Source organism: Mugil cephalus, chromosome 1 (assembly GCF_022458985.1).
Source record: "Mugil cephalus isolate CIBA_MC_2020 chromosome 1, CIBA_Mcephalus_1.1, whole genome shotgun sequence".
Taxonomy (NCBI): Eukaryota; Metazoa; Chordata; class Actinopteri; order Mugiliformes; family Mugilidae; genus Mugil; species Mugil cephalus.
In genome coordinates this window covers 15,161,930-15,185,279 of record NC_061770.1, presented here as the reverse complement: position 1 = coordinate 15,185,279, position 23,350 = coordinate 15,161,930, and the positions used below count along the sequence as shown (strand labels likewise).

The 23,350-nt window shown below is 44.3% G+C and overlaps 2 protein-coding genes across 4 annotated transcripts; both read right to left on the bottom strand.

Moving 5' to 3' along the window:
* Positions 1-989: 989 nt before the first annotated feature.
* kcna2b (potassium voltage-gated channel, shaker-related subfamily, member 2b) lies at positions 990-8,551 on the bottom strand. Of its 3 annotated transcripts, XM_047590977.1 has the most exons (3): positions 8,228-8,550; positions 7,205-7,354; positions 990-6,534 (listed from the first exon to the last, which is right to left on the bottom strand). In XM_047590977.1, exon 3 carries the CDS (start codon positions 6,426-6,428, stop codon positions 4,929-4,931), a length of 1,500 nt encoding a protein of 499 aa, XP_047446933.1. In that variant the 5' UTR covers positions 6,429-6,534; positions 7,205-7,354; positions 8,228-8,550; the 3' UTR covers positions 990-4,928. The 3 variants fall into 3 exon arrangements, with proteins under 3 accessions (XP_047446933.1, XP_047446942.1, XP_047446925.1); XM_047590986.1 differs by lacking the exon at positions 7,205-7,354 and having other exon boundaries at positions 8,228-8,551; XM_047590969.1 differs by having other exon boundaries at positions 7,205-8,550.
* An 11,891-nt stretch (positions 8,552-20,442) lies between these two features.
* LOC125011664 (potassium voltage-gated channel subfamily A member 3) lies at positions 20,443-23,061 on the bottom strand. The gene has a single exon (XM_047590905.1). It carries the CDS (start codon positions 22,515-22,517, stop codon positions 20,922-20,924), a length of 1,596 nt encoding a protein of 531 aa, XP_047446861.1. The 5' UTR covers positions 22,518-23,061; the 3' UTR covers positions 20,443-20,921.
* Positions 23,062-23,350: the final 289 nt, after the last annotated feature.

Sequence of the window (23,350 nt, the reverse complement as noted above, 5' to 3'; positions counted from 1 at the left end):
CTGAGAAAAGATCGCTTTCAGTCGCATCAAATTGAAACATTTATGTGACCTCTTAACCCGTAAGAGCTCTTTCTCTGGCCGCAGACATTCTGCAAATCTATTTAAAAAGCCTGTACATTTTAAGCTTTTAGAGTTGTCACCACTGGCTTTTCTGCCATAAATCCTACAATGTGTTGACATTAACGTCTGACGTAATACAAACTCACTAAAACCCATTTTATCTATTCCTAAACTATGGAAAACAAGCTGTCACATGCTTTCCGAGAATAGATAAAGGGGGATATTTGCTGCCGGGCGGCTTAAATTAGGTTTGAGCTCATTTATATATATACATGTACATAGCTAATCAAAGAGAAATCAATGGAACAACACCCGCCATCAGTTGTCTGGGAGGCTGAGTGGACGGATGATGTCCTCAGCTGACATACGGGAACCCAGTCAACTGAGACGTGCAGAGGGACCATTATACTCCTAATGTTATGTCTGAGAGGAGAATCAGATCACCAGTTGTACATTACACTTGGGCCGCGAGCTGCTGGAGACTGAGAGAATTTGTGGGAAATGAAATGTGAGAGGGCCAAATAATAAAGCACGGAAAAGCTCCAGCGGCAGCGACGAGAGCAGAAGGGGAAGACAATGTGTAGAGAGACAAACTGGAGGACTCATTAAATGTCACAAATGTTTGTGCTCCTCACTGATGAACCAGGAGTCAAGGGCCGCTTGCTCGCCTCTCCCCTCCATACTTCCCTCCTTGCTGGTTTTATAAATAGACCACTTTACTTTCTCTGTGATCCACAGAGGGCATACAATTAACTTAAGGAGAAAAGCAGAACACAAAACTGTCGAGGGGGTGAGGGTTTATAGTCGATTCGGACGCACCTTCCGTAATGGACATGAGAGGAGTCCTTTCTCCGGCAATCGCAGCTGTTTTGGACTTGCATCCAATTGAAGCCATCACTAAATACGCATGAAAACAACACAACAGAAGCTTGAGGTTATCATAAAGATGTTATTATTCTCATCAAGATCATCATCATTATTCATAATATCATTTACAGCCATTATATTTAATGAAGGTACCCCTCTATAAATATTCTCTACTGATCAGTTTATATTCATGGGCTGTCCTTGTGAAGGGCATAGCAAGCATTAAGATCCATATTTCCCTTGTGCGATATACAGTTTGCATCTTGGTTCAGTCTTTTCTGTACAATAACAGATAAGAACAATCAGAATACGGATAGCTGAGCACAGACAACCATAAAAAGAGACAGTGATGCAGTCAAGAAGCTATTTGAGGATTATCTAAACTTTGTCCGCACGTACTGTGACTGCTGAACAAGGCAAAGAATGCAAAGTGGCTGTGTTTGTCCGGGGGTAAATATGGAATAAGACATTAATGACAGCGTCTATCTGACCAAGGCCTGCGTGTGTGTTTTCGTCAAACCCCAGTCCCTGCACTGTGTGAGGCTCAAAGGTAAACCAATGACGACATTCAAATGTATATATATATAAAAAAAAACTAACAAAAAAAGAAAACACACATACACACAACTGATCAGTTTTACAGTGTCCGATGACACAAATAAGTTATGGTTCTCACAGAAATTATATGTACTGATGAATTGTTAATATACATCCCTTATTTGTCCCTGTGGCGTACTATAACCTAAGAGATAGTTCATCTACTACACAACTTTAGTTTCATTGATTAACTGAGCAAGCATACACCTCGATCCCCTGCTACACAGGAATCTACACATGGCAGAAGCTTGTTTTTAAAGCTGAAGCTATAGGCATTTTAAGACATCATTGAAAGCAGCTGTATACATGTACATGGCTACATGGTGTGTAAACCCAACAGCAGCAGGTTGAAGTCCTCTGTAGCTTTGGAGTTTGATAAAGCCACAGGTAGGCGTCTGTCCTGATGTGTCCGTAAAGGTCACTGTTCATAGGCTGTGTGCATTTGTGTGTGTGTGTACACCAGCAATGTGTGTGTGTTCAGCAAAACCCAGCGCACCTGTATATGTGTTAATGTCCACTTGTTTGTGTCGTGGAGTCCAGCAAAGATTTTCCATGGTTTAGATCCTGATGTGCCGCCTTGTTGGTTCGTCCAAGAGAGTGTTTTTGTCCTGACGGAGTGTCACTTCAGTTGTGCGCTTAGCAGACACAAGCAGACAAGACAGCAATCCGGGCCAAGCGTTAAGTTACATAGGTGTTCCAGTCCACAAAAAACAGTTTAGGGAAATACATGTACACATCGCCCAGGAGGGTGCGGGCAGGGCTTATCTTTCATTACCACATTTTCCTTTCCAGCGTTTCTTCTCCTTGCTCCCATTCCCTCTCTTCAGTTTACAGTAAGTGGCCGATGCTGGAGTTTATTTCATAACTTGCAGATGTCATCTCTCATGAGTGTAGCAGGACATTATTTATAATTTTTATTTTGTGTTCGCTGTCTTCATGTGCTGAATGCATGTAGTGCACAGGCTGCGACAATGCGCCAAGATGGGAGAGAACACACAGAGCACTATTGTCATTCAGGCCTGGATTCACAAAGAGCCACGTTATAGACAACTGCTACTAAAAGCTTTCCATGTCTCTCCCAATCTTGTTGTCTCAGTGCGTGTCTGTCTTGCGCACGTGCACAGACAACACAGAGTTTGATGGACCTATATATCAGAGATAAGGGCACTCAGACAGTTCCTTGGAGCATTATGATACACTTGGCTGAGCAAAATCTCTCACTGACCAACTATGAATCTCTGCGCATCCATTGGGCTGGCAGCAGATTGTAGCTGTTGTTGTTGTTGTGCTTTCATTATGAGACACAGTTACTGGGCTGTTACTGCAGTAGACTATAAAACTGAAGGTAGCGAAGTATTAGTTAACATCCAAACTGCTTTAGGGATCCTGCACTGGGAGTCTAGCTCAACATGATGTGTTTCCTAACCCTGCCAAACCTCCCATTTCTTCTTATGTTTAACCTGCCGTTACGTCTGCAGTCCTCCTCACACTAGAGACAGTTACACAAGTACACACGTCAAGCACACGCAACCCCCTCTGGCTAAGTCCTCCACGCTGATGGTGACGGGGCGCTGGTTCCTCTAAAGACTTACGAATATGATCAAGTCAGTTTGCTTTTTTAAATATTATTCATACTAATGCAATGCTACAGTGACTACTGTAAAGAACATGCAGCTCTACAAAAGCAGAATACAATATGTTTGTTGAAACAAAAACAGACCGATGGAATAACTCCTGAAGTTGCACCACATAGTAGATAAGTATGTCAGCAAAATTACCGCAATATATCATTTGGTACTTTTAACTTGATCCAGAGGCAGGCAAAATTCACTAATTTTGGTGTATCGCATGCAGTGTTAAATACTGGGAAAAAATAATAAAGTAAAATTTTGATTCGGTCTGTTGTGTTAATTTTAGCGGCATTGGTAGGAAGCTTCCAAACATTCACATTGCTTTTTAACCAGCAGGTTAACTTAAAAGTCACATAAATTCATTTTAGTTAACCATAAATTCATTCTTGGGTTGCAGGCATTATGAAAACCAACTTTTTTTTTTCTTTTTAAGGTTTAACACCCTTAAAGACTTAATTGCACATCAGACCAGTTAACTTTGCTGCCATCCTAAGCTGTGCTGACATAAATACAACCTCACTAAAACCCATTAGAATCTCATTTTTGGTCTATTACTAAAAAACATGGAATGCTATGAAGTCAAAAACAGCAACACTGATGCTGGGCAGTGGGGTCTAACCAAACCCTTCTCATTGCATGTGTCAGACCCGAGCGGCTACTAAAGAGACACTTAAAGGTACAGTAACAGTTAAGAGGATGGATGAATAGGCACTCACTCCGAACACTACAAAGAAAATATTCTCTCTCTTTGATATTATATTAACCATAAAAATATAGAGGAGAAATTCACACTTGTCATATAGTACTTAAAAAAAAAATCTATCACAATGAATCAAATGAATGCACATCAGTAAACTAACAGGACATTCACTCTGCTTCGAGAGACGTTTCTTTTGTTCACCTGCGAGTCTGCACTGGTCTGCAGAGAGTAAAAGGCTCCACAGTTATTTATATATTATATACATACTGTAAATTCACTTTAGCTTCATCAAGAAGAAATGGCAGGAAAAGAAGAATGTTGTACTGTTGTGTTCTACGATTACATCACAGCACATTCATTTAGGTGTTGATCTCGACAGAGTCTGCTGTCTTGTACTATACGCGATCTAGTCAGGGCTAAGAGGCAAATGCTAAATGACTTCTCTGACAGAGAAAGCAAAAAATAGCCATTTGGCCAAAAGCATATTACTTGTTTTCTGAGTTGCTCAACTCTGTGTTGTTACCCTGACCGATCAGCTGTGGTCTTTTTTTGTTTTCTGTCTCTGAGTCAGGACCTTGGCAGTTAGAGCAGCGCGCTTAAGTTGCACGCTAATGCTAAAAATATGGCCTGTTTTTAATCACAAGTAAATAAGTTACATTTTCAAAAGTTTTGATGGTTTAATTAGTTACTGTTCATCTTCTCTGCAGCAGCTTGAGCAGGAAGTTTGAAACTAGTGGTCCCTCTATGTTGTTAATATTGATAATTACTGGTTAGGCTACTATTTTGGCTACTGATGCAAGCAGGACAACTATCGTCACACAGGTTAACTCCATGCAGACACTAACAATGTCCTAAATAAGATGGTTGGCAGTTCTATGATATGCACTGGTAAGTCTATATTACGTGGGAGAACATAAGGTCCTCTTTATTGACTCTTTCTCTAAGTTAATCTCACCCCTCTGCACTGTACTCCCACACTGGGCGCCACATACTCGTTAGTACAGGGAGTCGCAACTTACTCCTCTTGCTACAGTGTCTGTAGATCTCGGCAGATGTTCATGGCATAGCTCATATTATACATCTGTACGCATCTTAGTGATGTTTACATAGTTAGTGTTTGCCAGGGTGCAGTTTCCTGTTTTCATGGTCTCTGGCCTGAAGTCCTCAGTGCTGTGGTTCACGGCCTCCTGAATCTCCACATAGTCAGACTTACTGAGAGTAGATCCACTGCCACTTCGACCGCTTTTCTTCAGATCCTCAGCTGAGCTGGCTTTAGGCACACTAGGGATATTCAGATACTGTGCCTGTTCCTCACCCTCTGTTTCTCTGTGGTAGAAGTAGTTGAAGTTTGACACAATGACAGGCACGGGCAGGGCAATAGTTAGCACACCAGCAATTGCACAGAGAGACCCAACAATCTTTCCTCCAATAGTTGTTGGGACCATGTCTCCATAGCCTACGGTGGTCATAGAAACCACTGCCCACCAAAAGGCCTCGGGAATGCTGCTGAACTGTGATTGTGGCTCGTCTGCTTCTGCAAAGTAGACAGCACTAGAGAAGAGGATAACGCCAATGAACAGGAAGAAGATGAGGAGACCCAGCTCCCGCATACTGGCCTTTAGAGTCTGTCCTAAGATCTGAAGCCCCTTGGAGTGACGCGAGAGTTTGAAGATACGAAACACCCTCACTAGGCGAATGACACGGAGAATAGCCAAAGACATAGCCTGCTGACCTGCCTGGCTGTCTTCTGGCCTCTCTGCCAGCTCTGTGCCCAAGGTGATGAAGTAAGGGATGATTGCCACAATGTCAATGATGTTCATGATGTTGCCAAAGAATCCAGCTTTGCTGGGACAGGCAAAGAACCTAACTAGGAATTCAAAAGAGAACCAGATGATGCAGAGAGTCTCCACAATGAAGAAAGGGTCTGTAAAATATGGTGAGCTGTCAAAGGTAGACGTGGTGTTGGACGTAGACTGGAATGGGTAATAGTTCTCCTCGTCTTCATTTCGAAAAACTGGCAGTGTCTCCAGACAGAAGCTGACAATAGAGATAAGAATCACCATGACAGAGATGATGGCAATGATGCGAGCCGGACCCGAGCTCTCTGGGTATTCAAACAGAAGCCACACTTGTCTCTGAAATTCATTCTCTGGCAGAGGCCGTTCCTCTTCCTTTATGAAACCTTCATCCTCTCTGAAGATTTCCATGGCCTCCTCACCCAGTTCATAAAACCGTATCTCCTCTGAAAAAATGTCCAAGGTCACGTTAACTGGTCGACGCAGCCTCCCTCCGGATTGATAATAATACAGAATGGCATCAAAACTTGGTCGATTCCTGTCAAAAAAGTACTCGTTCCGGAGAGGATCAAAATACCTCATTCGTTTCTTAGGATCACCCAGTAGCGTCTCTGGGAACTGAGAGAGTGTCTTCAGCTGTGTCTCAAAACGCAAGCCTGAGATGTTAATGACGACCCTCTCGCAGCACTCGTGATCCGGCTCTGGGTCATAATGATCGTGAGGCTGACCTGGATGTGCTGCTGCTTCATCCGCAGGGTCGCTGGTAGCAACCGTCATGGCGGAAGTAGACGGGACCTGCAGCTTTCAGACAGGGTGGGGCCACGTTGGGCCACAAGGAGATAACGCTCCACACTCGTGTGGGTTCCGGTACAGGCAACTCTGCCTGCAAAGAGGAGCAGAACAAGACAGATGTCAGGGGAAGTGATGATCAAGGATCTTAATAAATTAGATTTTTAGCATGCACATTCAGCAAGTATTTACTGACACACATTTCTAATCCATTCATCTCATTAAAGCTAGCACTCGTCACTGAATAAAAATTGCCAGCATTTCCCAGAAACGCCGTCTTATATCAAGGCCTTCCTGCAAACAGACCAAAAGAGCAGAGCAGTTGAAAATAACAAGCAAGGAGGGGCAGAACCATTTGAGCGCACTGGCTCCATTGTGTCTATGTGTATTAGGTTATGAGTTCCCTCTCGTATGAGCACACTGCAGGATCAATATGCCAGCCAGTAATACTGTATCCACTCTCACAGGGCGTAATTACAACCAACAAATCAGATTATATGCTGAGTGCTCCATACAGTCTCTGAGATGAATTTCCTCTCTGTGTGTTTGTGATGTGACAAACATTCTCCCGCAAAGCTCAGAAAAAAACTTCCTCAAGTTACTCATCAAATTAATAGTTTATCAGTGTACATATTTATAGGATGTTGTTATTGCTTGACGAATAGCCCGGTAGATGGCTGCAGAGCTGTTTCAGGATTCAGGTATGTCAGGTGAGACATAGGCAGTAAAAGAAGCCATATCTGAATAAAAAGCATAAGTCCTACCTATTCGCACTGGCACTTGTATGGCTTGTTTACAGCGTGTCCTCTAGTGGCAGTGCGTAAAGGGCCCAGCAGAAGTGTCCGGTTCAAAATCAGTCCCCGCAGCCAAAGCAGCTCCTGGCTGTCAGTCATATATCACCCGAAGCTCCGGCTCTGCAGCAAGGCGGCAGTGGGAGTGTGAGAGGGGACAAGGTGTGAGGATGCAGGAGTTACCTCCCTCATCTCAGTGACCAGCAGATACATGTTGTGATGCGGCTACTCTACAGGTTGAAGCTGGCTGAGTGCGTCGGTGGGAAAAGTGATTTTTTTTTTTTTTTTTTTTTGTGAACGCAAATCTTAAAAATGCTGACAGCTGCAAAAATTGACAATATGACAATATGCCGGTGCCAGTAACAACAAGCAAAGGTGGTCTTGTAGCCTGGTATCTGCAGGGATTTACTGAGGAAGGGAGGCTGCCGGCGGCGCTGCTAACAGTGTTTCTACTCGTGAGCTCCCATGCTTCAGCAGATTTTATCTGAGGCGAAATCACCTGTTTGATCCGCAAACAGGTTCCCATCGCCTGATGGGTTTCGCACATTTAAGTGTGAAATAGTGAATTATTATCGTCTAATTCACCTTCGCGTAAATTCCTAAATATTTTTTTTTTCCTCATGGGAAATATCCATAGGAATACACCAGTGGTGCACATTAATAACAAACGGAGGCTTATGTTCACAACAAATTCCATGAAATAACGCGGTTCTCCGATGGCGTCTTTGATAGGAGGAAAACTGTTTCATCTGTTTAAGACAAAGCAGCCAAGTTCATGCACGGGGATGCTCAAACACTAAATGGAAATGTTGTTGATTGGCAAGCGCGAGTTAGTTTGGAGGGGCAGGTGTCAGACATGCTCAAGCCATTTGCAGCCCTATCCTGTGTGGATCGTGGACAGCCACAACAGCCTCCATGCACTAAACAAAGCAGCATAGCATTATCTGTCGGACTACAGCATTATTTCAGATAGGCTAGTGGCATGCAGGAATTCACCGCGGTTCTCTTGGTGCGCAGACGCGCGTATTTTTATCCAGTTTGTCTCTTCTTAAAAGGCGCCTTGAGGTTGTTCGTCTATTCCTTCATACATGTCCTCCTTCCTTTGTTCGACTAATCTGTCCGGCGGCTGTGTCATCTCATCACGACTAACTGTTTTTGCGCTGCCGGTTCTACCCGTGTCTCTCATATTTCACCATAATTCACCATAGTTGGGATGCGTGGGCTGCAGTTGGGTATTGCAGCGCATACTAAAAGCTTCTTGCGCGCCGCGCCCCATCCCTCTGCGCTCCCCCTTCCTCGACACTCCCGTGCCCACAGTTGCACATTAAAGAGGAAGCATCACCCACCAATAAGTGGAAGCGTTTTCAAAAAAAACGTGCGCGTCTCAGGGGAGACTGGAGAATAAGGCAACATTTAGAGGTAGAGACTGACACAGACATATAGATTTTCCTTAAATGCTGTGAGCGACTTGTGCCGTGTATCAGATGGAAGTTGACAGCACATGCACACATAGCAAATATACATTTAAAAATACTGTTTTCTTGAGTGTCGCTAAATTAATTATAATGAATGGAGAGAATGAAGGGTTATGATGTGACAGCGACAGATATCAGTCAGTACAGAGAACAACCATATCACAGGTCACTCTACCTGAGCCATAACCCAATATCTTCCTTCTTTTTATAGTTTAAACACTTGATTAGGTGTTGATGAATGGCTGTCAGACCTGTGCCTTTGTTGGCATAGATTATGTTACTGTTCTGCTCAAATATGTGTGTTGTCATCTATGAGGTCATTCAAAGGTAGGCACTAGTTAGAGTTGTTGGTTATGTTCTGATCATTTATACCACCGCATACTGCACCATCCACCAATTACTGTCAAGACATGTTAAGTATGTGCACACTCGCACCCAAAGCACTGGTACTAAAAGCTCCTAATGCACCCACAAACAAGATGAAATTCACAGTCATCCAACGATAACGCTATATATTAACCGGTAAACGGAAGTTTTCCTCCAGACCTTCCCGACATTCTTTCCTCCAGTACTTGAAAATAGGCCAGGTGAAAACCTAGATCTGTCTCCTCCAGGCAGAGTTTGTATCTGAAAAGAAAAAGACACTCCAGTTCATAAGGAATAGCACACCAGCATGTGTTCTCCTTCATCTGCCATTGTCTACAGTGCCCAAGGACAGGTTCAACATGATATGCAATCCTTCTCCAATCAAAGTGCCAAAATAATGATTAAGATGATGACATGGGGCCGCAGAAACTGCCGCCGCGGGTCATTCTGCACAGAGCTGATAACCAGTTTGCCGCTCGGGCTGAAGGTCTCAACGAGGGCCTATTGACACTTTTACATAAGCAGGCTAATTGATGGCCAGGAACTCTTAAATCCTCGTCGCATGGAAGTGTTAATGAAGAGGGGCCCATTTCTAAATGCAGACCCAGCTGAGAGCCCAGCCACCAATATCCAGGGCTAAGTGTCAGCGGCGCAATGATTCAACTTCTACCACCACCATTCACAGCAATTATCTATAACGCAGTTTTACTCGAGGGATGGGAGAGAGGGCACTTAGAGAAGGCTGTGGGATATGAGATTGAGTTTGCTGGGATTGAGAAAGGGGTGGGTCAGTCACCTATTGATTGTAATATTTTATTTAACATTTGCAGTATGGCCACGTGTCATATTGGGATCCAGCGTTCTAAAGCATGAACACATTTTGGCCAAAGAAAATATTTTTTCTTTGACTAACCGACATCCTATAAGCAGCACAGTAAGCCACTCATAACATTATCACACCTATAAGCTTGGTCACTGCTCACGTAACGGTTAGGAACAATATAGAAAATAAAATACTGGGTTGTTTTTTTAATACTGTACAAATATCGGGGATAGTCTAAACTACTAAAAAACAACAACACAACAAACAAGATAGATGCAATATTTATATAAAAGAGAACGGTAGAAAATTACTCTCCTTCCATTCTAGGGCATCAAAGCAAAGCCGCGCTCCATCCTTTTTCTTAGACCTCAGGTTACATCCAAAACAGAGCTCGTCGGGTTTACTTGTGGTGACAAACACTCTTTCTACTTCAAAGCTCATCCTTAAAGCTTTTACTTCAGTATATCTTATAGTTATGAGTGGCTTAGGTTACGCTGGACCATGTCATAGTTTTAGTGCTATCGACCTAGGCTGCTGGGGGATCTCCCATGATGCACTGAGCTCCTCTCCTCCCTTTCAGTGTTCGTGCTTTCGTGCACCACTACTGCATGTCATTAACTTTGTTTCGCCCTCTTGTTTATCCTTATAAGAGGAACTTAATGAGGATGCTGTAGACCCACTAAGCTGTTTTATAATTTATACTTTGATTGCTGCCTCCAGCCATCCCTTTGATCCATCATCAATAGTGCATCTATCATGCATTACCAGTTAACATCATGTTTTTATCATGTAGCATGGATACAGGTGGATGAATTACTCAGCTTACTTCTGATTTTTTTTTCTTTCTTTCTTTTTTTTTTTTGTCTTTGTACCTGGCAGGCCTTAAGCACATGAGTCCCTCCTCCATAGAAGTTGCATTTTGTTTCTTCCTGTCAAGTTAATTTTTCCCTGGCACCCTCACTTCCTGCTCTGTCGACTGTGAAGCATCTTGAAACTACTCACTTATATGTAAGTGCCGTAGGAAGTGTGAGCCCAAAACATTTTTATTTTTATCCTATATTGATCCCTCGTGGGGAACTCTGTCCTCTGCATTTAACCCATCGAGTCATGAATGTAGTATTAAGGAGAAGTTGTTTAAGGGGGTTCAGGTGTTTGCTCAAGGCGTTCACACATCCAAATCCTCTTCTGCAACATCTTATAACTGTAAGGCCCCTCTGAGAGTGTTATAGTCAGTGGTGGACTTCTATTACAGTCAACTGGCCACGTTACAAACTGATACAAACTAAAGTGAAAAAACAAATGAGGCATTTTAACCAGGGCGTTGTTAGGGGAGTCTTTCGTTCCTGTGGATTGAGGGAAAGGGCATTCGTAGGCCAGGCTTGTTCCAGAGCATCCCACATATACCTGATTAGTTTTTTTGGTATAGGGAGTTTGGAAGCAGAGTCAACAGCTTGGACTATTTTTCATGTTTTGGGAGCTTTTCTTATGCAGTTTTTGTTGTGTGGAAGGCCACATTGTCCTGCTAGAGACATGTGGTTGGACATGTGAGCAACAGTGTTCAGGTGGGTGGGACATGTCTTAATAACATCTACATGAATACCAAGACCTAATTTCTCTGCAGAACATAGTACTGAAGCAAGATTATTAATGTTATTCCCTTCACCTGCCATTGATTTTAATGTCGTGACTGATCGATGTATATACACAAAACAATAGACAGTTTTTTGTTTATTTTGGCCCATAATCCCATCTTGCTTATCCAGACAGTGTGAGCATTGGGAAAGTGATTATTCTGTAGTACAGCTGTGTTGCATATTGTATTGTATATTGTATATTGTATGCTCTGGGTCTTCTTTTGCCACAGGTTTATTTAGAGTCTGTAACAACCACCATAAATTGTTAAAAATTGCTGCCACACCATTCTGACCGCCCCGAACCTCTCACCCTTTAGTCCTTTGTATCAGTTCCCTCTCACCTTCAGGTTGTGCCAAGTGTGAACAGAATAGGACCATCGATCGTGGTTTGTGTTCAGCCAAGCAGACCAGATGGAACCTCATAGAGAAACTTTAGAAAGGTTTCAAACTATTGATCCCACATAGCTGCACTAACCACGTCTGAGCTTCTTTTTTTGTTCTTTTTCTGGTTGGCACTACTTGTTAGCCGGTGCAGGCATTCAAGTTCAATGTTCTCAAAAACGTCTGTGTATCCTGCCTCTTAATATACAATCATTATACTCAGGGAATAAATTCATGTTTCACTGCGCTGTCACAAAATGGGTTCAGCCGCATTAGATTGTGGGATGTTTGTGTGTCAGCGTGTGACTCAGCACCTGCACGCCTAAAATCTTTGCCCTTTCCTGCATGCAGCAAAACATGTGGACGTGACAGAGGGAGGCGGCGCGTGAGAAGGAGACAACCTAAAGGAGAGAAGAGGATGCTGTTGAGCCGACTTACGACAGCCGACTGCAGGGGAGGAGCTTTGTCCCAAATGACCTCTGCTGGCGCTGCAGCAGGTAATCACTCACTTAAAAGCTCGAACGTGCTTGGTTGTAACTGTGTCGGAATGCGTCCGACCACACAACCGGAACAGATGAACACAATGAAACACATGCTTCACATGCTTAGAAACAGTAGTGCTGACTCCACGTGCCTTTGTATCTTCGAGACAACAAGCCACATGCAGCTGTAATATTTATGAATAAAATATGCATTTAAATATATCCAAATGTGGACAGTGTTGAACTGGCTGCAAGTGATCCTAATTTAACCTCTAATTAAACTGCACACACTTTTGACGAAGGCAGGAGAAACAAATCCGTACTGTACACACACAGATGCACACACCTGCATAAAATGACGACACATGTCATTCTAACGGCTGAACACATGAACACCCTTAAATTCCTTCATTGTGACATACGGGCTTTAAAACAGCACTCAACAAAGGACAATGCCCCCTCCGTTAAAGCCAAGGTACTTACTGGAATTGCCTCATCATTTTGACCCTTCATCACTCTTTTTTTTTTTTCCTTTCCTCGTTCCCTCTCCCTCCTCCACCCCTCACTCTCACCTCACGCCTCCCTCTGGGGTCTCTTTATATTTAGAGACTGACCTTGGAAGTTCTCTACCTGGCTGCTGAAAGCAGCCTGACTGATCACGACCGCTGCTTTCATGACGGGACACGTCCTTACCTACAGAGTAGAGTACTCCTCTATTGATTCTGGACCTGGTTTCAGGTTCTGTTGTTTTTTGTTTTTTCAGTGGTCAGGAGGCGTGGCTTACTTGAAAAACTATATAGACATGACATCTATTTTGCATAAATATGTATATGAAGGCCGGGATATATTAGATAAATGCAAAGGTCACCTTCCCACTGAGGCTCGGTTCCCCGAGTTTAAAATGTCAGCTGACTGTGCAGAAGATTTCGCTCGGCTACTGTTTTTTTCTTACACTGCAGGCAGCTATTAAGCGCTGTTTGTCTGGACAGTTCAGTTAAATGAACAGTTAATGTATACAAGTCACAGTCCGGCAGCCACAAGCATCTGCAACCATTCTGTCTGGCGTGTGTGCGCGCGTGTCTCTCATGGGACTGAGACTTGTGGAAACACTGTTTCAGAGACAGCTTACACCCCATGGGAAAGACAACTCTCCTCAGAAGAATGAAGGGACCGGAGGAGGAATGTCAGGAAAAAAAAAAGGAAGGACAAGGTTAAAATTATGTCAGGAAGATATGGGAGAGCGGGTAGCAGGGGTAGCGAAGAGAGTGACATAGTCAGCAGGAAATGCAGTTAGGGGCGTGCAGAAAATGAAAATGAAGGGGCGGGATGGAACAATAGAGGTGGAGAGGGTAGTAGATAAAGGTCACAGTGACAAAGTGATGAGTCATCCCTTGGAAACCAGCAGCAGCATCTCTCTCTTTCTCTGTTACACTATCGCCCTCTCTGCCATCTGTCTGTTTGTTTTGACAGCAGAAGCTGAGATGACTGACAGCCCTTCCAACAGCTAGGGGAAAAAAAAAAAAAATCAATGTAACAATCAAGTTTGTGTCTTAACATCTGGTTCTTAATATGCTGCGGATATTATTCTGAGTGCGTTTGTTAGTGTGTGTCTTGGCTGGTTTGGTTTCATTTGCATATAGAGCATATGTCTGGACAGGGAGTCCTGCCTTGTCTGCTGTGCCTGTGGCTGAACGGTGCACAGCCAATCAGCTTCCAGATATAATCAGATTTCTGTGGAGACACTAGCAACAGCATCATCACCCTTAGCAACCGGGCTTCCAGTGCTGCGTGCTGTCAAGGATGTGGCTCTGCTGGTGAACACAGGAATATCACGTAAGTGAAAGTTACAGAGAACACTGTTAAGAGAAAAAAAAAAAAAAAAAAAGGTGACACATTCAGTAGTTAATGGTCTGGGAGGTTTGAAGACTTAAAAATGAGAATTTTAAAGAAACACATAATTTTAGAAAAAATTGAAATTGATTGTTGTAATAGTCTTACCCTGACACACTCGGTCATTACTCTACTGGACGATAATGAACTGGCCTTTAAAGTGGTCATCGCTTTTATTAAATTGCACCTCTAACTGCACTCTGGAGGAAGTTTAAAGATGAAAACCTCGTTTGAAAAAAATGATGCCTCTGTGATCTCATCGCGCAAAATAAGGTGAATAACCTTTATGAGGTACTGAGCAGAACAGTGATTAAGATGGGCACATAAAGCTCAAATGAACAGACGGATCTAGTTAACGATCTACTTTTATATTATGGAGAAACCCACTAATAAGCGAAATGTATATATATTTTGATAGCATCCATACATGAAGAGCATTTTTGTTTTTGTAGATTTGTGTAAAGGCTTGTGGCTTTTTTTGGTGCTCCTGTGTATTACTTCTGTTTGCATGTGTTCCTAACAAAGAACAAAAACAAAAAATAGTAGCTTTTCCTGCAAGTGACAACATGAGTGGGACATAACATAATGTGAGGAGTGAATATTATTATTATTATTCTGTAAAGTGTGAATGTAAATGTAGTGGTCTGGGGCACAACCTCTCTGTTCTTCTCAAAGCACCGTTTTCAGTGACAAGCTTAAGAAACCCATTGTACGACCTTCTCAGCACCAAATTGTAGACAGACATGTTTAGAGAAAAATAATTAAATAGAAATCAAATATCCAATGTTAAACTCAAGAGGCAACAATAAATATATATATATGTTTTTGCAGCTTTACAATAATTTTAAGTAATTAGGTTCATCAGTAGTTGACATTTAGAGACATTTAGTTTAATGTTCTCTGTGTGCGCGTGCAATCTGAAGTTGACTCACGGCGTTGGCATCCCCTTCACTCAGCTTGGGCGAGCTGTCCAAAAGGAGTCCCTGCATGGTGAGACCCAATCTGCCTGTGGAATAAATTCACTGATCTTCTGCCAGAGGCACACAAACACACACAAACGCAGTGTACACAGCTCACAAACACGACGACTCACAAAATGACATACTGCAAACACATTATACATTTCACTCATCTCCGAAGCCGTCTGCACATTAATTGCTGACACTAATACAAACAGCCTAATGAGGAGGGGAGGGGGGCGGGGGGGTCTTCAGTACACCTGCAGAGGGCTGAATCTGTCTCTTTTACTTACCAGCCAGCCCTCCCTTGTTACTATGGAGATTTCCTTTTGTGGCGCCGCGGCTGGCGGAGTGCTTCGACGGTGTCGCGGTGATCTGAGACGCGGCGCTATACCTTTCGCCGACATGTTTAACAGGAAAGCAGATATAAAGAAATTAAACAGGCACAGAGAAATCAAAAGGAGCGGTTTGTTCTTAACTGTGCTCATAAGGGGATCACATGAGGGGAGCACCACAGAAAAGATGTCCACGCCATAGCCAGGGGAGTAGTCGAGTAGAGTTACTGGTGGTGGTAGTGGCAGGCTTACGAAAGCAATAAAGCACACTTGCTCATACACACCGTGACAGTATGATTGCTGTAAACCTCTGTTAGAATGTTAATATTTACCTCTTGGGCACAGAGATGAAATGAAGTTTTCCATTGTGCTCACACAAAGTTCGCTCCTCTTTAAAGGTCTGACTGCAGGTCAGGAAGCAGGAGTTCAATTTGGGAATCACCTTCCCCCCTTTTTTTTTCCGAGCTAAATATACATCCGAGGCGCTTGCGTTGTTGCGGTTCTTAGATCTGTGTGACAGAACGGTGCCTTTATTTTTGGATTTTTTCCTTCTGTTTCTCTGGTGTTTACAGACGTAGTATTCTCTCTTATGTAAGTGACTACAGAGGGGATGCCTCGTTCTGTCTTCTCCCGTGTTTTTCCGTAACCAAAGGCTGTGAGCCAGGTTCATTACTGAAAGCCTGTCACTGTGCAACACGCTGTATGAGGAGCACTTATTAAGCAGCGGCATTTCCTGTATGCCAGTGTCATAAATATGAATACCTGTTTCCCGAATTGACTCGGTAAAATTAAAGCAGCGCTGAATGATTGAACCCTTCAAATCATGTCGCTTTTTTTTTTTTATATATATATATACGGCACAAAACCACATTTTTATGCTGAACAACACGGATTTACAATGGATATATTGGACTGAATGGGAAAAGACACACAACTATCCATCAGAAAGTTTTCATTTGTGCGTCTTCCTTTCCTTTAAGTGTGACATAATGTGAAACCGGACCCTAGACGTTCTCTCAAACGTAAAGCAGCATGACGCTCTCGGTAATCAACTGAAAACGGACTGCACCTCTTCTCAAATAAAGACAGCACGATTCATAATCTCTTTATACGTCATGTTTAAGACATCACAGAACAACACAGAACAAATACTGGCGTACACAGCCACCCCACCCCCCCACCCCCCGACAACATTCTGCCCCATCCCAAAAATCAAGAGTGCACTCTGGGATACAATCTACAGTCATGTGTAAACAGGTGCGTGTGAATGTTTGTGTGTCTGTTTCTGCGTGAACGCCTTCACATCGTTCTCCGTGCGTACGTCGAGGGTGGGGGCGGGCTGGGGCAGGGCGGGGGCGGGGTAGCAGCAACAAGCACACGTACCTGCGTGTTTCGCACGTTAGCAACACAGAGCACACAGAGCTACAAAGGCATATGGCTAACAGTCTTTGATTTGTGTCACAGTTTCATAGCAGTAAATCACAGACGGAATCAATTGCGTTTTGTTTTCGCCAGTTTTCACTTAAAGACGTTTGTCGCTTATTGCCCGCGATGGATGTCACTTCCCAGAAATGTGAATACAGAATGTAGAAATCCCTGTAAATTCCAGGAGTGTGAAATGTGCTTTGCAAAAATGCCGGCCGCTTCCCGAATCTGTCCGTCTGAATATTTGTATAGAAAGCAGAGCAAGAGAAATGTCCGTAACACAGTTCCAGCTGAATTCTGTCCGATTCACTTTTGTTCCTGTGATGGTTCCACTCACAGTGTGTTAACTCCGGAATAAAAGCAGTGGAAAAACTGCAGCTACAAAATTTCACGTGGAACATTTAATACGTCTGTTGCGACTGTGTTTTGTTGCATGTCTGTTTTAGAGGACGTCCCCAGTCGGAGTCGGAGAACAGCTAGGCAACACGTGTGAGTCCACGTCCGAGGGCACCAGTAGTTGAGAGCGAGGGGGAAGAGGAAGAACTGACCCAGATGGTTCTCTCTCAATTCTTTACTTTGGCATATCTCACTCAACATGGAGTCACTGCAGCCCTAAAAGGAAGACGTAGAGGGGTCACTGCAGGTTATATCTATACACTGGGAAAAACTAGTCTAAGTCATTTTAGTTAAATGTTATTGGTAGGTCGCACATGTTTTCTCTCCTAATCAAACACAGTCTGTTTACCTAAGTGGGACGCAGTCTGTTTGGGGTTGTTGGGAGTTCCAGGAGGTCTGAGCAGGAAAATGGAAAAACTTTTATCTGAAAGAGAGGAGAGGAGGAGGAGGAGAAGGAGGAGGAGGGAATGGATAAACATTGTTAGAACCACACAGCATGGCCATCATGCAGTTCAGTGGTCTTGTTAACAAAGTAAGGCCTCTCCTCTTCTCCCTGCTGTCTCATTACCGCTCATGCAAAAATCTAGCTGTAAATACTGTTTGTTCAGAAAGTGAAAAGGGAGGAGCAGGCAGCTTTGTGACAAGAGACACTATCCTATGACAAGAAGGTCGACGTGTTCTTATATGTGCCCCCACCGATGGCTACGTTTCCAATTAAGCTTTCTTTTTTTTTATTAACTGCAACCCGTACGACATAAATCATCTACACTGTGACACATTCACAGAAGACTTTTCCAGAGAAAAGGAAAGGTAATTAAAAGCCGACAGTAACAGATGTTGGTCTCCAGTCATCTGCAGGGATTCACGTGGACTGAGATGGACAGAATAAGAATTGAGCGCGCGGTAATCTACGATGTCTGTGTTTTTTTCTCCAACAATCCATCACGCCTGTGCCCAGGAGAATAGCTTCCAGACTCACCAATCTAGTTAGACGATAAACAAGTAGCTCCCATCTCCTCTATAATATATCTCACTTACTGATCAATAGACCAGTGTTTCTCCTCAGTGGAGATTTTTATGAGCCCTGAGAAATGAGCAGGCCGTTTAACCGATGCCTAATATGGAGGTACAGCAGATCATATGAAGCCAATGTCAAGGGTCAAATTGGATCGGAATAATCGATGAGGAGGTCACTCTGTGGCAACTCCCACTTTGCCTTGAGGGCACGCCACCAAATGAGATGTATGCATGTTACTGTGTATTACAACTCACATGTGCCTTATGTTTCAAGTACACGCGCAGGGACACTATAATAAGAACACTGACAGATGTCACATCACGTCTTTTGATTTTTTTTATTCCCTTACAACTCTTCTGTGTTTCAGCTAGAGTAACCGTAGTCAGGGAGGAAAGTGAACGTAGCTGTGGACATAAATCTGCAAGGATCGCAGTGCAGCTGTTTTAAAGACAAGAATGTGGTGCAGAGGACGAGCAAATTATTTTCAACAGCCTTTTAAACACGCTGCACATACCGATATTTATGAATACTACAAGGGCTTAAATGATAATCCACTGCTAGACAGATTGAACAGTTGTGTAAGAAAGCTGTATTTATTCTGTCATACCAGTGTCGGAAGATCAGCTCTGTTTTCGGTTTTGCTCTCCGATATCTCGTTGGCAAACTAAGACAGAGGTCAGGCATGAGCCACCTGTTCATCTGGCAGCGGATGGTGGCCACCAGAGGGCAGCACTCAGACTAGCTGGGTGGGCATGCTGGTGGCCCTCTTTCATAGACAAAGTCAGCTGAAGGTGAAAGTCAACCTGGGTACACTGCATGTGAATCATGCCCAGTACCAAAGGAAGTCCTCCACATTCAGACTAATCAAGGTGTACATGTAAAGCATAGATATAGACGCAACTAGTAATATTCACTTAATTACTGAAAGGAAGACAAACACTATCCTCACCCTGACATTGTGCGATATTTGCTGTAAATACTAACTACTACTAACTTTAAATAAATCTTGTCTCGTGGGGGGAGCTCATGCCATGTCAGTGGGGTGTCCTTCACCTGTTTCTATTTTTGCAGATTTGACTGACTCATCTGTAAAGTAATTGATAATATCTACAAACACCATAAACCCTGGTTCCATGACTTTACAGAAAAGGAGAGGGGAGAGAGAGGACCATGGATGTGCTCAGAACTTACCAATTTTGTCAGTGGGAGTGCAGCAGCCCCTGCTGAGCGTCCACAGTAGTGCACCCAGGACAGCCAGACAATGTGCTCCCAGTCCATTCATAATTCCTTACACGCTGCTTCTCGTGACGCCTCTCCCGGCTTAGCACCTTTCTGAGTTGTGCCTGTGTCTAATGTGGGTCAGTTCATCGTGGCAAATAATAAACAGACCTCCTTAGTCCTGTTTATTTTTGTGTCGGTGTTAAAGCCAGTTGGTGAGCTCGCTGAGTAGCTGTAGTGGCGCTGCGCATGTTTTGGGCTTGCGTTTTACGCACGCAACGCGTGCCGACACAAAAAAACGGCCTTAATAGAGACTGGAGACGAGCTATTTAGATGAGAATCTTCAATAAAGCTTCCAAGCCATCTGGGAGGTTACTGTGGAAACAAGGGTTCCATGGCAACGGTGACTGGGGTTACCGAGGAAACGGCGGTCGCCATGGAGACTGCATCACAGCGGGCTATATTTGAGGCATCCGAAGAGAAACACACTCCATCTTTGATCGCCGTTTGTGCGCACGAAAGAGCTCTGTGTTCCTTCTCCCTCACGTTTGTCTTGCGACGATAATGAGATGCTGACAGTCGCCAGGCCTCTGTGTTTACATGGCGTCGTTTACGCATTAAGTAGACTACCGGGACAGCCTATATCCAGGAACCGCAGGGAATTGTTTTTGTTTTTTTCCTTTGCTTTTTTTTTTTTTTTAAGACAGTAGCATTTGGACTAGACTTTAACGCACAATAAAGGCATAGCACAAAACGGTCTAATTGAGATAATATATGCTGAACTGAGTTTTTCAGAACACACACACATATTTAAATGATTCTGAATATTATACATAGGCTATGACTGACGGATCACGACTCATAACGCATGTTAATACAATGTGAGTGTCCTTTGAGTAGCATACATCTCTACTCATCTGTCACAGTTATAAAGCTTCTATATCTACCTGTTGTGATAGTATACTGGCTATTGCACAACGCACAACAGGTCACTCCCCTCACTCAGAGAAGAATAGGCCTAATACTTAAAGGAGCACTTTCTTTCTATGCAAGCGGGAATGGAACCATACAGATTTTATGAATTCATACCACTGAAATGAGAAAATCCTGATTCTGTGAATGGAGCAGCATCTCTGAACAGACAGGGTTTGCCCTTTCGCTGTCTTTTTTTTTTTTCCTTTCCCTACTCGTCTGATCCACCGCTGCTTCCACGGTGCGCAACGACAGAACCAGCTGTGTGTTGACACATCACCACTTCCTGTGTTCAGGGTCATGACTTTAAAGTTGGCTACACGTCAGTGAAAATCTTTTTGTTTATATTCACGCAGTTCTGTGAGTTGTTCTGGGTCGTGGTGGGGAAGTTGGGCTGCTGTTTGAACGCGCTGTTGATCCCATGCTCCTCTATCACCATATACTCGCTCTTGCTGAGTGAGGAAGAGGAACGAGTCTTCCTCAGTTCCTCGGCGTCTGCCAGAGGTTGACAGCTGCCCACGTGTAGGTATTGCGCCTGCTCCTCGCCGTCCGTTTCTCTGTGGTAGAAGTAGTTGAAATTGGAGACGATGACGGGCACAGGCAGGGCAATAGTCAGCACACCGGCGATTGCGCACAAAGACCCAACAATCTTCCCTCCAATTGTCACGGGGTGCATGTCCCCATAGCCCACGGTAGTCATTGTGACAACTGCCCACCAGAATGCGTCCGGGATGCTGCTGAAACTGGATTCTGGGTCGTCTGCCTCGGCAAAGTAGACAGCACTGGAGAAGAGAATGACACCTATGAACAAGAAGAAGATGAGCAGGCCCAATTCGCGCATACTGGCCTTTAGAGTTTGTCCTAAAATCTGAAGCCCCTTAGAGTGACGCGAGAGTTTGAAGATGCGAAACACCCGAACAAGCCTAATTACGCGGAGAATGGCTAACGACATAGCCTGCTGTCCGTTCCCTTGCCTCTCCGCCAGCTCCGTGCCCAGGGTGATGAAATAGGGGATGATGGCCACAATATCAATGATGTTCATAATATTTTTGGAGAACGTGGCTTTACTCGGACATGCAAAGAAGCGCACCAACAGCTCGAAGGAGAACCAGATGATACACAACGTCTCCACCACAAAGAACGGGTCTGAGAACGGGCTGATGAAATAGGGGAGCGTGCCGTTTATCACGGGTGCAATTGTGATCGGATCTCTGTTCTCGTCCCTGAACTCCGGCAGTGTCTCTAAGCAGAAGATGACAATGGAGATGAGAATGACGAGGACGGACACTATTGCTATTCCCCGGGCTGGACCGGAGCTCTCTGGGTATTCAAAAAGCAGCCACACCTGTCTCTGAAATTCATTCTCTGGCAACGGCCGCTCCTCTTCCTTTATGAAGCCCTCATCCTCCCTGAACTTCTCCATAGCCTCCTCACCCAGCTCATAGAAGCGTATCTCCTCAGAAAAAATGTCAATGGGCACATTAACGGGTCTTCTGATGCGCCCTCCAGACTGGTAGTAATACAGAATGGCATCAAAGCTGGGTCGGTTCCGATCGAAAAAGTATTCGTTCCTAAGAGGATCGAAGTACCTCATCCTCTTCTTGGGGTCACCCAACAGCGTCTCTGGAAACTGTGACAGAGTCTTGAGCTGCGTCTCGAAGCGTAGCCCTGAGATGTTGATGACCACCCGCTCGCAGCACTCATGATCTGGTTCATATCGGTCCAGAGAGTGGTGGCCCGGGAGAGCCGCCGACTCTTCCAGCATGTTGTCACACGCCACAACCGTCATGACGTCGGCCTCAGTCTCTGTGTATCCGTGGTTCACCAGGTTATCGCCCCGGGTTTTGGTTACGCTCGGTGGGGGTGATTGCAGGAGGCTGAGGTGGTCGTCCATGCGCGGTTGAAGACGCATACAGGGGCGGCCGCCTCGCCCCCTCCGCGAACCCTGGTCAACCACAGCCGCCGCCACAGCCTCGTCTCCCCTCCACGTCTCTCTCTCTCTCTCTCTTTCTCTCTCTCTCTCTCTCCCTCATTCGCTTTCTTCGCTTCACTTTCACTCCCTACTGTTGCTGTTCCCGCCCACGGGGAGAGATCTGGGTTTATAAACAGGCCTTTTACCCGCCCACGGCGCGCCGGGGCTGGGTACCTTTCACTGTCGTCCGCCAATCGCAGGACGCACCGATATATAGAAGAAGCAACAGACGGGCGTCATTCAACACCATGGTTTGGGCGTGCCCGCCTGTCCCAGCCCCTTTCCACGTCTTGTAGACGCGCTGAAGCACACACTCCCACATAAAAGAACACACTCCGAGTCCAAACAGTCTCTTTTTTTAAACAAGGTCATTGTCCACAGAGGGGACATTTTCAAATGGGCTTCTCACAAAGGCGAGAGAGACGTTTTTTCTTTTTCTTTCTTTTTTTTGTTTTTTTCTGGGACATTCTAACACACACACGAACATCGCCTACGGAGACGTTTTTCCAATGTGAATGAACTTGGGTGTGCCATGCTCAAATTTGTACCCATCCGGAAACGGGAGATTGCACCCTCTTCTGACATAAACAGTTTTTCTAATTGGCCCAATAAGACACATGATTGACATTGCATCTGAAAGCTTAAGTGTAACTGATATGTGTGTTGAAGTGAAGAGGAGCAGAGGCGACTGTTCGATGTGAGAGAAAGACGCGTGTTGTTGAATAATAGCAGCGTGGAAAATAATATGAAATATGCAGAAGGCAGCAATACAC